Below are 14,270 nucleotides of genomic sequence, written 5' to 3'. Positions count from 1 at the left end.
ATTTTTATACTTTAAAATAAAGATATATCTATTTTTCATATCGAAAAAGTAAAAATTTGGGCGTGTTAAATAAAATTTCAAGTAACTGTTAATTACGATGGCATAAATAAATTAATTTCCCGAAAAATTTATGTCTCTGCGATAAGAAAATTATATAAACATACAAAATCATTCTAATGCATTTTCAGTGCATCACAAATTAATATCTGCATGATTTCTGTATACATAATTGTATATATAAAGATGATCACTTGGCAGAAAATGAAAAAATATTACAAAAAATTTATTATACAATATTATATCGCACAAAACATTAACGTGATAAAGTATTTTAACGCGTTTAAACGATTTGCAATTAAATTCAACAAAAATGAATTTCTCGGTACAAAAGTTCTACTATAAAACACATTTATCTTATTCTCTCAATCTTCTTTCCCCTCTCCTTCTTTCTAATATCTCCGGAACTTGTAGAACTCCTTCTCACTTATTATTCGATGCCGTTCGAGCCGCGCATCCCAGACTCTCCACCAAATTCCCTCTCCTCCGAAGACACTCTCTTCTTCCACCCCCGCCCCGTCCCAAGAACACCCCAGCCTCGTTCCCGCTCGCCTCGCGCACACACCTTGGGGAAGGTCGGGTCTAGGTCGCGTACCGCTGGGTTCGCCTCCTCCTCCGCGAACGGGTTTCAACGCGCGTTAACGAAATGCCACGACGACGCCCCACGTCGATCGATAAATTTGCAAGTGCAGGCTGCGACGACACTTTGCGGCCGGCATAGTTGCTCGACTCGTTTATTCCGAAAGCGACGTAAGCCGAGATAACCGAGATGTTTCGCCACGCCATTATCATCCGGTTATTTGATTTACTAATAAATGATGCATTGTCACGCGTATATACAGGCATGTCCCCAAATTCCTCGGCTGATATGATATCGACGCTTCGTGAATGATTATAAATGATCGCACTGAGAAAAATCGTTTGATTGCATCAACAAAATATCTGATAAAAGACATTTTGGTTAAACCAAGCAGAATTTCTAGTTATCATAATAAGACTTCATTTTTTATAACTAGAACGTTTAATAGACTTGACTACAAGGATTTGATTAGTATTTTCTAGTTGGATCTATAAAACTTCTTGTTATATTAAATAAACATGGACAGAGTGATGCCATTTTTTTGTAAATTTAGTATTATCAAGAAAATTTGATAAATTTAACAGGAAGAAATTAATCATACTCATTAGGTAATTCCTAAAGGATTTCTGATTCGTCCATTTTCCAACAGACATACTGATTGAATCTACCAGATTTCTAATTAATGCAATCAAATTTTTTCTCAGTGCGTATACATACTTTAATCAATATTTCATATTTTAATAGAATTTTAACTTGAATTTTATTTATTTGAAAATGTGATGTTAAAAAAGAATATGTGTGAGAAATTGCGGTAGTAAATAAACACCTGTTTTGATATTCTCGTTGATAGAGAAAATGATCCCAAACTGATGAAAATGTAACCATTATACGTTAATGCAATAATGACGTAACTTTTATGTAAGAATGTAATCTAAGTAAAATGAAGTTTGTGCTTTTCATACTTTTGGTCATATCGTTACATAAGTTGTGTATACAGAAAAGAGGAGTAAAAGACATCAGGGGAGAGGGGGTTTTTTTCTTTACGGTAATAAGTTTATTTTCCTCTTGAAGTCTTTTCCTTTCTCTTTTATTCTCTATAATGGATAATGGTAAAAAATTCCTTTTTTTTCTTGACGACTCTCGGTCTAGTTGCCCCAGTTTGCCTTTCGAGTTTCAACAAGCCTGTTAAAATCGATAATCCGCGTCGGTTCGTATCTATGCTCGAACTGAAATTCATCATATTTTGGACAATGGACTTATCGTAAGACACGGTTACATTTGGGATTAAGTTTGCACCACAATAGAGAAAATGGATCACTAGCGAGTCAAAAGTGTCGAGATTTAACGCTTGAATTTTTTACGTCTCCTGGCAAACTTTTGTTAGAACAGTGCAATATGCGCATGCAAAGCTTATCTCCGAAATATTCGAGCCTCCAACAAAAAAATATTCTCAACAATTTGTGCCTTTAATGACAAATTTAACTATAATTAAATCAAGGTACTATTTTAGCAAAATAATTAAAATATCAAAATATAATAAAAATGATAAATAATCATTAATAATATATAATATTGATTATGCTTATATACAGGGTGTTTCTTAATAAGTGCGAAAAATTTTAAGAGATGATTCTTTTGTCGAAAATTAATTCATATAAACATATACTACATCCCTCCCTGTAGAGTTACACTCCTCCAAAAATGGGGGTAAAAATTAGGTTTTTATTTTTCTCTCACATTTGGACCAAGTTAAAGAAATTAAATTAGGTGAATATTTTCTTCTAGTAAAGAGGTTATTTATTAATATTTTTTTCAGCCTCCCGTATTGTTATAAGGAAATGAAACTAGCAACTTCTATTCAATTTTTTATTAGAACTTTTTAATGTTTATATGAAAAACCCCTCTTAATTTTCGACAAAGAATCATCTCCTAAAATTTTTCGCACTTATTAAGAAACACCCTGTATATTCTACTCATGTCTATATATATAGGGAGAAAGAAAGAGAAACGTCTAGGGCCGAATGCGTGATTTATCATCGCATCGAACGCTGCGTGTTAAAACATAGTATTTTAACCCAGTCTTGTGTATATCGGCCAATCCATTTAAAGCGATCTCTCGGCTGCTCGACCCGTTAACGCGATTCACAGGCGAGTTTCTACGGTTTCGGAACCATCACCGTCTCCTCCCCGCACCCGGCTTTGTATGACTCTACCTTTTTACGGGCTCGTCACGAGCCACCACGGAATACCGAGGAATTACGTTCGTTAACCCCGATTGATCCCGACGGCGTTTTTGTCATTGCGCTTGCTTTATTGGCGAGACTTCTCGTTGGCCCGTATGCACTTGCACTCGCATGCGAGCAGAGTGCATCGTTCATCGACCGACTGAATTCGGTCTAAGCGAGCATCACCATATCGACGCTATTCGAACAACTGTCAGCTGTAGAGGAAATAATGCCATGTGTACGATGAGCGTGAGAAAAATGGAACTGCTCGAGCAAAGATCTGACATATGTTTCAAAAAATTATTATTAAGAAATAATTTTATAGCGTATAATTATAGCTATATATTAATTAACTAAAATTATATAAATTAATAAGTATCTTTTTAGATAAAATTTTTTATTATATTTATAGGAATTATATATTTTGTCAAAAGTTTATAACGCCTTTTCTTGGCGTTGAGATGATTATATCTTAATTTAACAAACTGCAACAATGAAATATTTCTTTGAAATTAATTGAAAGAAGCTATTTAAATATTTGATCGATTCGATAATTTGGTGCTATAATATGTGTACGGAAAAATCAACTTTGAATCAATCTAAAAGCATTCATAAATAAAATTAATAAATATCATTTATTAATACCCTGTATGCATAACGCTTATAAATGCCGCAGTGTTTGGAGCGAAATGAGTTCTTAATTCAATTAACCTCAATAAAATGGCAATGGTGCCGACATTGACAATATCAGCAAACACAATAATGCCCGTCCAAGCTGGCATTTGCGATGATTATTGCGATAAGAAATAAAATTATGTTTATTTTGCCGATAATAAATATCATACATCAGAAAACTTGACGGTAAAATTAATGCGATATCTCTTTCTCTCTCTTTCTTTTCCTTTCTGCCACGACGAACTTTACGCCACTCTTATTTTTTTCCGGTATGATAAGCCACTTTACAAGTATCATTCAACGTCTTGAATCTATCGTGCGTTTCTCAAGATCGAGAATACCCTGAGCGCATCCCGATAAAGCTACATCTTGAACAAACTTTCTTGTCTTCTTTGATGCGATGTAAAATAGCTTCAAGATTATATACAATAAGAATTTCTACTCGATCATTAAATACTTAAAACCGTGTATCTTCTTCTTAAAGATGTATAAGTGCTGATAAGAGAAAAAAATCATATAATAAGATCCAAGAGATATAATTTTATATTAATACATACAATTTTATATTGATAAAATAAATTAATAAAACAAAATATTATATTAATAAAATAATTAATATATTGTAATAATAATTAATATATATATAATAATAATAATAATATATATATAATAATTAATATATTATATTAATAAAATAATTAATAAAACATAAAATAAAATGTTGAAGCTATGAAAAAAAAAGAAAATTATGCAGAAATACGCTTTTATTGTCTTTGCGTTTTCTAATTACTGAGCATTTGCGAGCGTATTTCCCGATGAGCTCGTTAATTTTATGTATTAGCCAAGCTATTAAGAACGATTCGACTCCGACGCTCCATTACACGTTCGCACCGCATTGCGAGGCATTAGTATTTATTAACCTAAGTCACCCTGTAATTGACGTAATTGCCGGCTCGAGGTATTCCGCGAAGACTGTGAAAATGACTCTCTACAAGCGTACGTGCCTCGAGGGCGACCCGATTGTGCGAGATTATTAATAAATAATCTAGGAAGTTCCCATATATCGTACAATTGCGACATACGCCGCGCCTGTGGAACAATCGACTAGAATATCACGATAAAATTATGCGTTACCACGCAACTCTGATTCAATACATTATGGTATATTTAATGTGTGATGTACATAAATCACTTAATTATTTCTTATTAATGCGCGCGCGTTGATTATGATTTGTGAAACTCATCATACATTTATTATAATATAATATAATTACATAATTTGCCGTGTTATATAATTAAAAGTAGAAGAAGTCGCGTTGCGCACAGAGCGGATAACACGGCTTGTCGAGCACAAGGATCTCGTTCCAGACGGAGATTGTCATCGTTGCGCTGTTTAACCTAGGAAACGTAGATGCAACACGCTGGCAGATTGAGAGAAAGGCGATCGAAAGATACCGCACTTCGGTGCATGGGGTTAGTGCACGTTTCCAAGGCTTCCTCTCGAGACGCGATATGGGATGCAGCAGGATGCACGGTTATTGTGAGCTACAGAGCTGCATCGTGTGGAGAATACTTTTACCTCTCTCAGATTTTCCAAATTCTGTCGCACAGTATTGATCGATTAAAGGGAACGGAGTATAAAAAGAGAACGGAGTAAAAAAACTACTTTTTTTATAATAAAATTTGCAATTCACGTTAAAAATGTAGTACGGTCCGATAATTTAATTGTGTGCGAATAAAGGAATTATTTACGCATCAATACATATCGGCGTTTTGTCTGGTATTCGCCTTATCCGCATTGATTTCGAATCAACCCGCGAGCTGTGAATTTTATAGTATGTAATATTACGTTTGCGTGATCGTCTGTCATTTGCGATAATTGTAATATTAAATAACGAGACGTCGGACGTGTTAATCAGTCCATTATTGTTAAAAATGTATGCGTTATCTTCGTTCCTTTTGTCCCAGTTCTCTCTTTCGTTAGTTAACGATCAAATTAATATTATTAACATATCGACGATTTTATTTTTGACGAAATCGAAAAGATGTGACTCGTCAATGTTGTCATAATTTGACTCGCTGGAAATGGTGGACTCGGAACTGTGTCATACCGGATATTTTTTGTGATTAAGATACTCTGTTTTTCGTTCTCCCGACAAAGGAAACCCGTCATGAACGTAACGAAAAATAAACGAAGAGATATTTATCGAGTGATGTCGGGACGGAAAGGTGGAGATCTTCGGGTACAGGTATACGACCTATGCTTCGTCTGAATAATTTCCGGTATCTCGTTGACCTATCTCGAAAAATATGTATGAAGTGACTCTCGCATGCGCGCACGTGAACGTACAGTGTCTGGACCGCAAAAAACACGGAATTTTACCCAACAATTGCGTATTTTGATACATAATCATACATTGATTTTCAAATTTCAATGACATTTCTCTCTCTCTCTTCTTTCTCTTACTCACGCAGAATCACAAAATATCGAGTGGAACTTATCGCAGACAATTCATCAAAATCCTTCGACGTTTTTTCATTGGAAACAACTTATTATTGCTAATAATAATAGACAAATTAAGCGACTCTGTAATTATATAATGCCTCCCATCGAGTTTCCGTTGAGGAAAAGCATCCAAAGTTCATGGAGGCGATTTGTCGCCACCAAGAATGGTGATAACAGCATGATACCTCGCATATGAATACAGATAAAATGGTGGGTAGCTTCGTCGACACGGCGTCTCCACGCGATGAGAAATGCGAGGTCGGAGCCAGACGTTACTCCTCCTCCCTTCATCTTTCTTCTCCTTTTCCGAGGGAGAAAAATCCAGATCGAATGCGGTTCTCTGTCTCGGTATCTTATCCTTTTGAGAAATAAACACTTTGTTTTTATCAATGTAAGAAGGTTTATTTAATCTTTCAGATAACGTTATAGAAAGAAAAATTTAATTTAATATTTTGCATCATCTTAATTAATTAATTAATTTGGATATATTCTTAGGTATTTTTATTTTATTAAATTATTATCCTTTAATTTTAATATATTACACATATTATCATCTTATGGCTAGATATTCATTTAAAATAAATTTCAAGTAAAGGGAAGAGAACAATCTGCATATCTCATTCTTTGGAAATAATTTATACCAAAAGACCGAGAAATGTGTTACAAAGTTATATATTCATTTAAAAGTAAAATATTTCCGTTTTCATGTAAAATTCTTGAGCCGTAAAAAGATTGGGCCGCGTCACCTCTAAATCTAACTTGGTATATTCGGTAAATGACGGAGAATTTCTTCGCGGAAGGACCTTGAGAAAAAATGGCTCGTGCACCCTGCTGTATCTGGATCAAGATCTGCGCGCGCGCCCGCGCGCACGCTCTCGTTATTACGTGTTTGCGTCAAAACTTAAAGTCCTTCGATACGTGCTGCGGGCGAAGGACGCGGGCGCGCGTAGAGATGTGGGTCACTCTACATACGTATGCGCATAGTTCCAGTCGCGGTCCTCGGTATCCGAATGCCCCAATGACCTGGTTATCCGGTTTCGGCATGACCTCGCCTCGTGACGCGAGCCTCGAAGCGCTCGCGTTTGCGCTCGCAAAATCAAGGTAAACCCATCGCACGAACACACATTCGCGATTAGCCCAATTCCGCTCTTTTTCTTCTCCCGTCTTCTCCCCCTCCCCACCCTCCCTTTCTCTCCGCCCTCGCGCCGTCTTCCCTTTTCATTACGTCCCATAATGCCCATAAAGCTTCCGCAGCGTAACGGTATCGTATTGCTCGACGTTTACCGATCCTCGTCTCCATTAACGCGTTATCAAGTCTGCGAAAATTGTATACGTATAATGCAGAATGATTTTGCACGATGAGTCGTCAAACTCTACGAATATATCTTCGACAAATTTCATCTCTTTTCGACGGAAATTATGGCCAACGATCGTTCAATTATAAAAAAATCCCCTCTTATTAAGGATCAAACTTTAGGAAGAGAAATAAAGAATGAAAGTTTATTTAAAAATTTATATATATATATTATTTTTTAAAGGAATTTTAAAAATTTATATGTATATATTATTTTTAAAAGGAATTTTAATTTATGTCATTATATATATATAATTTTAAAAACAAGAAATTGCTGTAGGGTGTTATTTAATTTCAAGGCTGGGAACCAATTTGCGACTTAAACGGCGAAAAAAAGATATCGCGTCGAGGCCTACCATTCTGTTTTAAATCGCGTTAGCTCTTTAATCCATTTATCCGTTTCATTAGAAAGGCAGTGAGACGTTCATTATACTTTCCAAGTCCACGTGCAACTTGGTGGCCGATAGAGCTTCGTCTATTATCCGTCGGGTTAATTTAAGGCGATTCCACTCTTTTAAGATTATAAGTTAATGAAACTCATCGCGCAAAGTTGCATGTTAGACTTTTAAAACGCGTAGATCTTAAAACAATTATCCGTTAACCGACATTAGTTCAAAGATTTATCCCGACATTTTTTTATGGTAAACACACTTGACTCTTCTCGTTCTTATCTCGTAGACTTGAGTAAAGTTTGATTCATTTACTATCTATAATTGTCCATAATTGTCCATAATTCATAATATAGAAAAAAATAATATAATAACATCAAAATATAATAATAATAATAATAATAATAATAATAATAATAATAATAATGTCGGGAGAATAATGTCTACAAATATTCACATATAAACGCTAACAATAATCAAGAACGCTATTCTTCATTGATTGACAATTAACTCATTGATTGTTCATTAATTTTTGAAGTTATAAGTATGAAACTTTTCGAAAACGTTGAATACATACGTTGAATAATAATAATAATATCGGGAATAATCTCTACAAATATTCATACAAACGCTAACAATAATCAAGAACGCTATTCTTCATTGATTGACAATTAACTCGTTGATTGTTCATTAATTTTTGAAGTTATAAGTATGAAACTTTTCGAAAATGTTGAATACATACATATTTAGAATGGAATCGTTTTTCATTAATATTATATGATTTGTAAAACGTATTATGTTAAAATGAAACAGAAAGCGACAAGATATATCTTAATTCATATATTAATTATTGTAAAATTTTAATGTACACAGTTGCGTGTGACACGAACAATGTTGCCCTCGATCTTTTAATTAAAATACCAGCACTTTTTCAAGCAACACCTATGTCAGACTGCTATTTGCACAAAGTGTAGGGACAACTTGTGGTCTTCCTTTCTTTTTTTTACAAATGAGATCTGCCCGTTGCGCTTTTTCCGCGGTGAAAGCAGCGAAAGTTCGATCAGGCCGCGCATGACGAATAAAACGAAATATTCGACATAAGCAAAGTGATGACATCGTTAGATCCACATCGCTAGATATTCAGGTGATGGTACCTGCACGGATGAGCTAGAAACCGTTATTCAGAGTGACGCATTAAGAATATATTTAACTACGACTTTACTTTCATGATATTTCGGAGTCGTCCTCTGTCCTCTACGAGACTTTTACTCGTAATTAATTATTCATTAACTTTCATATTTACCTAGTTTGATATTTTGCAAAATTATATTTCAAAGCAAACGAATGGAGCTAATAATGAAAAATAAATATTCTCGCGATATATTTATATCGTACAGAAAAGATGGAGCAAAACATAATATGGGACAAAACACGATATAAGTCAAAAGAAACGAAGCTTTGGACAAAGGATCAAAAAAAGAACAGATCTAAAAATGAATCAAATAATTGGCTGATACCACTACATGAATAAGTTACTTTAAAGTTCAAATGTATATCGATGGAAACTGCTTTCGCGACTTTTGTGAATTCACACACGTGAATTTGAGGGATTTGGAGCTTGTTATACGCATCAGTGAGAGAACCTCTCTCCCTCTGTGCTCGCTCGGTGAGCCTAAAATTCTAAATCAAGCACAGAGCAAGATTAAAACACACCTCTCTCTCTTTCTCTCGCTCTCTTTTCCTTTCTTCGGACACTAATGAACGAATTGTCAGGACGGTCGGTCGCGCCCTTTCGATCAATCGATCGATAGAAAGCGTGATTTCGCGTGCGAATAAACTTGCGGCAATTTGCACTTGAATGAAGCTCAGAACTAGTCACCTCAGTCGCCGTTGCTCCAGAAAACCGATATCTCGTTATCGACATATTATAAGATGACGGGGCGAGATTAAGTTTTGAGGCGTGCGTTATAAAAAATATTGCACGCGCATTGCTTTTTCCGCTTGTCATTTTTATTTCTATTTAATTGTTTTTGAATAATCTATGATTTATTTGAAAAATATATAGCAAGATACAGGGTGTTTCTTATTAAGTGCGAAAAATTTTAGGAGATGATTCTTTATGGAAAATTTAGGGGAGTTTTTCATATAAACATTAAAAAGTTCTGATAAAAAATTTAATAGGGGTAGCTAATTTCATCCCCTTATAACAATACGGGAGACTGAAAAAAATATTAATAAATAACCTTTTTACTAGTAGAAAATATCCACCTAATTTTATTTTTTTAACTTGTTCCAAATTTGAGAAAAAAATAAAAACCTAATTTTTACCCCCATTTTTGAAGAAGTGTAATTCCACAGGAAGGGATGTAGGAGTATATGTTTATATGAAAAATCTCCCTTAATTTTCGACAAAGCATCATCTAAAATTGTTCGCACTTATTAAGAAATACCCTGTATATTTATTTTACTATTATAAACAATAATTTATTTGACAAAAATATGGACATGGAAAAAATATTTCTTACGTTTTTGGCATGTATCTCGTAAACGTTCTCATAAATGACACGTGTAGAATTTTACAACGGTGTTGCCCTTGGCATGTAGAAACTCTTTCAACAAAGAATAATTTTCTGAAAGTGTAGACTTTACAGCTTTTTTATGTCGAGTCATTCTCTATTCACAGGCATGAGATAATTTTCCAAAAAATAATTTCTTGAACGAGAGAGAAAAGTGAGAGATCATGTTTATTAAAACATGATCTAAAACAAACCACAAACGATGCAAACTTCGATGATCAAAGAATCATGAAAAACTTTGTAATAATAATGTTGTCGCTGATGTATTTCAGGCAAAAAACACTGAGAAATTATATTCGAGAAAGAGCATTCGTTCAAACGCAGGAGTTTCATTGAAAGATACCTTTTCGGGAAAAAAACCGAAATTTCTCAAATTTTCATCCACAACTTTGTTCGATCTCTACTGCAGAACGCGACGAAAAATAAAATAAAACGTATCACCATGTCGTAATTCTTTTCTTGTCGAAACCTACGATCAACTTTTGCCCGTTGTTTGCAAATCCATAAAGTGCCCACGGAAAAATTGTTTATTAATTTAGACAACGGGAATATGTCTTGCGATTCCTCGTAGTATGCTCGTTATACCTTAATTATATCGCGCTCATCCACTATTATTCCCGCGTCGTACACTTTACAAAACGTGCCCTCCGGCTTCTCTCCTCCTCTCGTGGCGCGAAAATTCCCGCAATGCCAAGGGGGAGTGTGGTACACCAGGCGATAATGCGAGTCGCGCGGGGACGATGATTTAACGCTTTAACAGCAGATTGTCGCGACCGCGAAGACCGCAAAGGGTCACGAGCGGTCGGTCGCTCGGGGCCCTCCGGTCCAGCTACGTCGTAGTCGTCGCCACCAAGCTGCTAATTATTTATGTTGCTCGATCTTCGCACCCTACGTTAATTGAATTCGCGTTCGTCCGTGGGAGGGGTCGACTGTCCCCGGTAATTTCCCGATGCACGAGGTGCACGCTGATTGTACTGTCGATGAACGCTCGTTTAAGCTCCTGGTGTCCACCGTAATGATCCTCAAATTTACTGCAATTTGCGATATATTTTCAAAGAAGAAGAGTAATGCTTACATAATGGCAAAAGAAAGGATACATCACATGTACATTATTATAATAAATATCAAGCCCTTATAATTTATAAATTTCTATTTGTATGATGTGTGGCATAAAAAATTCTTTTTTGGCGTAAAAATTGAGGACCGAAAAAGTTAAGAGAGAGAGTTTCGGGGAGCATAGATTTAAAAATTCTTTAATATAATATACAAGTAATATATTGTAGTAAAATTATAATATATATTAAAAGTAATATGATAACAAAAATAAATAATGTAGCCTATAATAATAAAATAACACGAGAAAATAATATATATCATAAATATATGTAGATTGCTGATAATTATTTTTTTTCTGAACATTTGAAAAATATATTTTTACTACCATGTATAATTTACAAATGTTTCTGCTTTAATAAAACATATATATGTAAAATTATTTAATTAACATGCAAATTAATTTTTATAAAAAATTTACCAATCTTAAATTTGAGATTTTTTTAAACTCTTCAATTTGTAACGATAAAGAAAACATTTTTATTTACACATAATTGATATCTTTTTAACCAAGATGTTTGCATTACAGATAAATTTACGCCTCATCCTCGTCAGTGGCAAGACAAAAGAGTTCCTATTCAGTCCGAGCGATTCTGCGGGCGATATAGCGCACCATGTGTTTGAAAATTGGCCGGATGGTGAGTTAGTTAATATCGTTTCGAAACTTTGCTTGCACCAATCCATTCCATTATTATTGTTATAATTGCTATAGTAACGGGATCTCCCGTGATCTACCCGCAATTATTACCATTAATTACCGAGATGCCATTATGTCATGAGAATACAGTTGCAAAATTATTTATGAAACATATTCAAGAAATCCATTAGAATTTTTCTAGATTCAAGAATTCTTGAATGAGAGAAATCAGATACCTCAGAAGAAAAATAAAAAATCCAGAAAATTTAGCGTGTTGAACATTAAAAATATTAATGTGTAATTAATAAGCGAAAAATTAAGAAACTTGTTTCGATATTTTCAATATTCTTAATAAAATTACATCCCGGAATTTTATTAAGAGATATTGAAAATATCGAAACAAGTTTACGTAAATATATATGTAAACTTTTTAAAAATATTTTATCTCCGTTAAAATACTAAAAATTTGAGTAATATGTAGAGAGTAGTTTTTCATTTTAATAAATTGATACATAAAAATTACAAATTTATGGAATTATAAAGTTATGAACAGAAACAGAGTAAGTAGAAAATTTCGCTCGATTTTCAATAGAATATTTGTCTCGTATTTTATACCGACATCAAAATACGTCTGTTACATTACTTTTTGAAGGTTCGAGAGATTCGGATACTCGAAAACTTTTCGCGAACAGTTGAATCGAGCAGAAGAGAAAGCTCTCAACATCCTGCAAATGTTATCTTCGTGTTGCAGACTGGGCAGAGGAAGCGGTCGCTAAGGCGGAGATCCTGCGGCTAATCTACCAGGGTCGTTTTCTGCACAGCAATGTCACGCTCGGTGCTCTTGGGCTTCCCTTCGGAAAAACCACGGTGATGCATCTGGTGCCGCGGGAGAATCTTCCGGAGCCTAATTCTCAAGGTGAGTTCGCGAGATGCGACCTTCTTATCTCCTCCTTCTCCATGCGTAAAGACTGTTGCGGAACTTTTTACATCGCGAGCTTTTTTTCTCCCCCGCGCTTCTCCTCAAAGATCTCGTCGCAAAAACATATGTACATCATTTTCTTTTTTTAGCTCCTCGAAATAAACTTTATCGCAAAATCATAATTACTAAATTAATTACAAAACTACATCATCTGAGACTCACAAAAATCTTTTTTTATATATGTTATTAATTTTTATGCCTGCAATTTGAATGTTTATTAAATCACTTATAAAGTTTGATTATTTGATAAAGAAATTATTTTTTAAAATTAGATCAATAAAAAAACTAGTGCAAAGAAAGTAATTAACACATTGTTTCTTAAAATAAATTCATGTCTTCATACATCTTTTTTTAATTATTATATTTTTTATTATATAAAAAGTATATATATGTGAAAAAAATATATACATATTTTTAACATACCTTTACTAAAGAAAAAGAATCTGCCTAGCCAAGGGTTAATTGCCTGCAACCTATATAAAAGTATATTGGGCACACTTCACCACACTTTTATTAATATCATGTCAAATCTGTACTCGTTATCGTTCTTTAAATTTGTTTACTCGTCGGTCTAAACTGAATCTATCACATATCGGTACGTGATGCGCTTGCGTAATTATTACGGTAAAATCTCGTTACAACGAGCTGCCGCCGTGGATCTCGAAATTGAATTTGTTATACCGAAAGTTCGTTATATCAAGCCGCGTATTAGATGCGGAGATTCAATCACACTTCGTTACAACGAAAATGTCGCGTTCCATCGGTATTCATTATAACGGAATTATATCGATTAGCTGTATTTAGCTGCTATTTGACAATAGTTTATACAAGACACTGAAGAACGCACGGATATTTAAGAACGTAGGAATTTTTGAATAGAAATATTTTTTTAGCAGAAATATTGAAAGATATGTCATCATTTTTTTTTCATAATTTTGCAAATTTCAAGATTTTAGTTAAAATGACACAAATTAAAATATAAAAACGTTTCAAAAATTATGTTAAATTAAAACAGAATATTGAGAAGTAAATTAGAGAAAATTCTATATCTTAAAATAAAAAAAATTACATTAATATAAATTTTAAATTTATTTTTTATAAAAATTATATTAAATAGTTAATTCCATATTATAAACATAAATATTTTCGCATTTCTACAACTTAATTTAGAAAAGGTTT

At 33.9% G+C, this 14,270-nt stretch overlaps 1 protein-coding gene across 1 annotated transcript in view; it reads left to right on the top strand.

Moving 5' to 3' along the window:
* The window catches only part of Ubl3 (ubiquitin like 3), a 47,129-nt gene that overhangs the window by 22,885 nt on the left and 9,974 nt on the right, over positions 1 to 14,270 (top strand). The window contains exons 2-3 of the mRNA XM_083078732.1: positions 12,005 to 12,113; positions 12,864 to 13,028. Coding sequence (XP_082934858.1) covers positions 12,005 to 12,113; positions 12,864 to 13,028 — 274 coding nt within the window. The remainder of the gene's footprint in view (positions 1 to 12,004; positions 12,114 to 12,863; positions 13,029 to 14,270) is intronic.

Source organism: Camponotus vicinus, unplaced genomic scaffold, assembly GCF_025532165.1.
Source record: "Camponotus vicinus isolate PSW18456_S1 unplaced genomic scaffold, iyCamVici1.0 SCAF_1, whole genome shotgun sequence".
Classification (NCBI taxonomy): domain Eukaryota; kingdom Metazoa; phylum Arthropoda; class Insecta; order Hymenoptera; family Formicidae; genus Camponotus; species Camponotus vicinus.
Note: the sequence above shows the minus strand (reverse complement) of the source record. Positions and strands in the feature narration are given on the sequence as shown.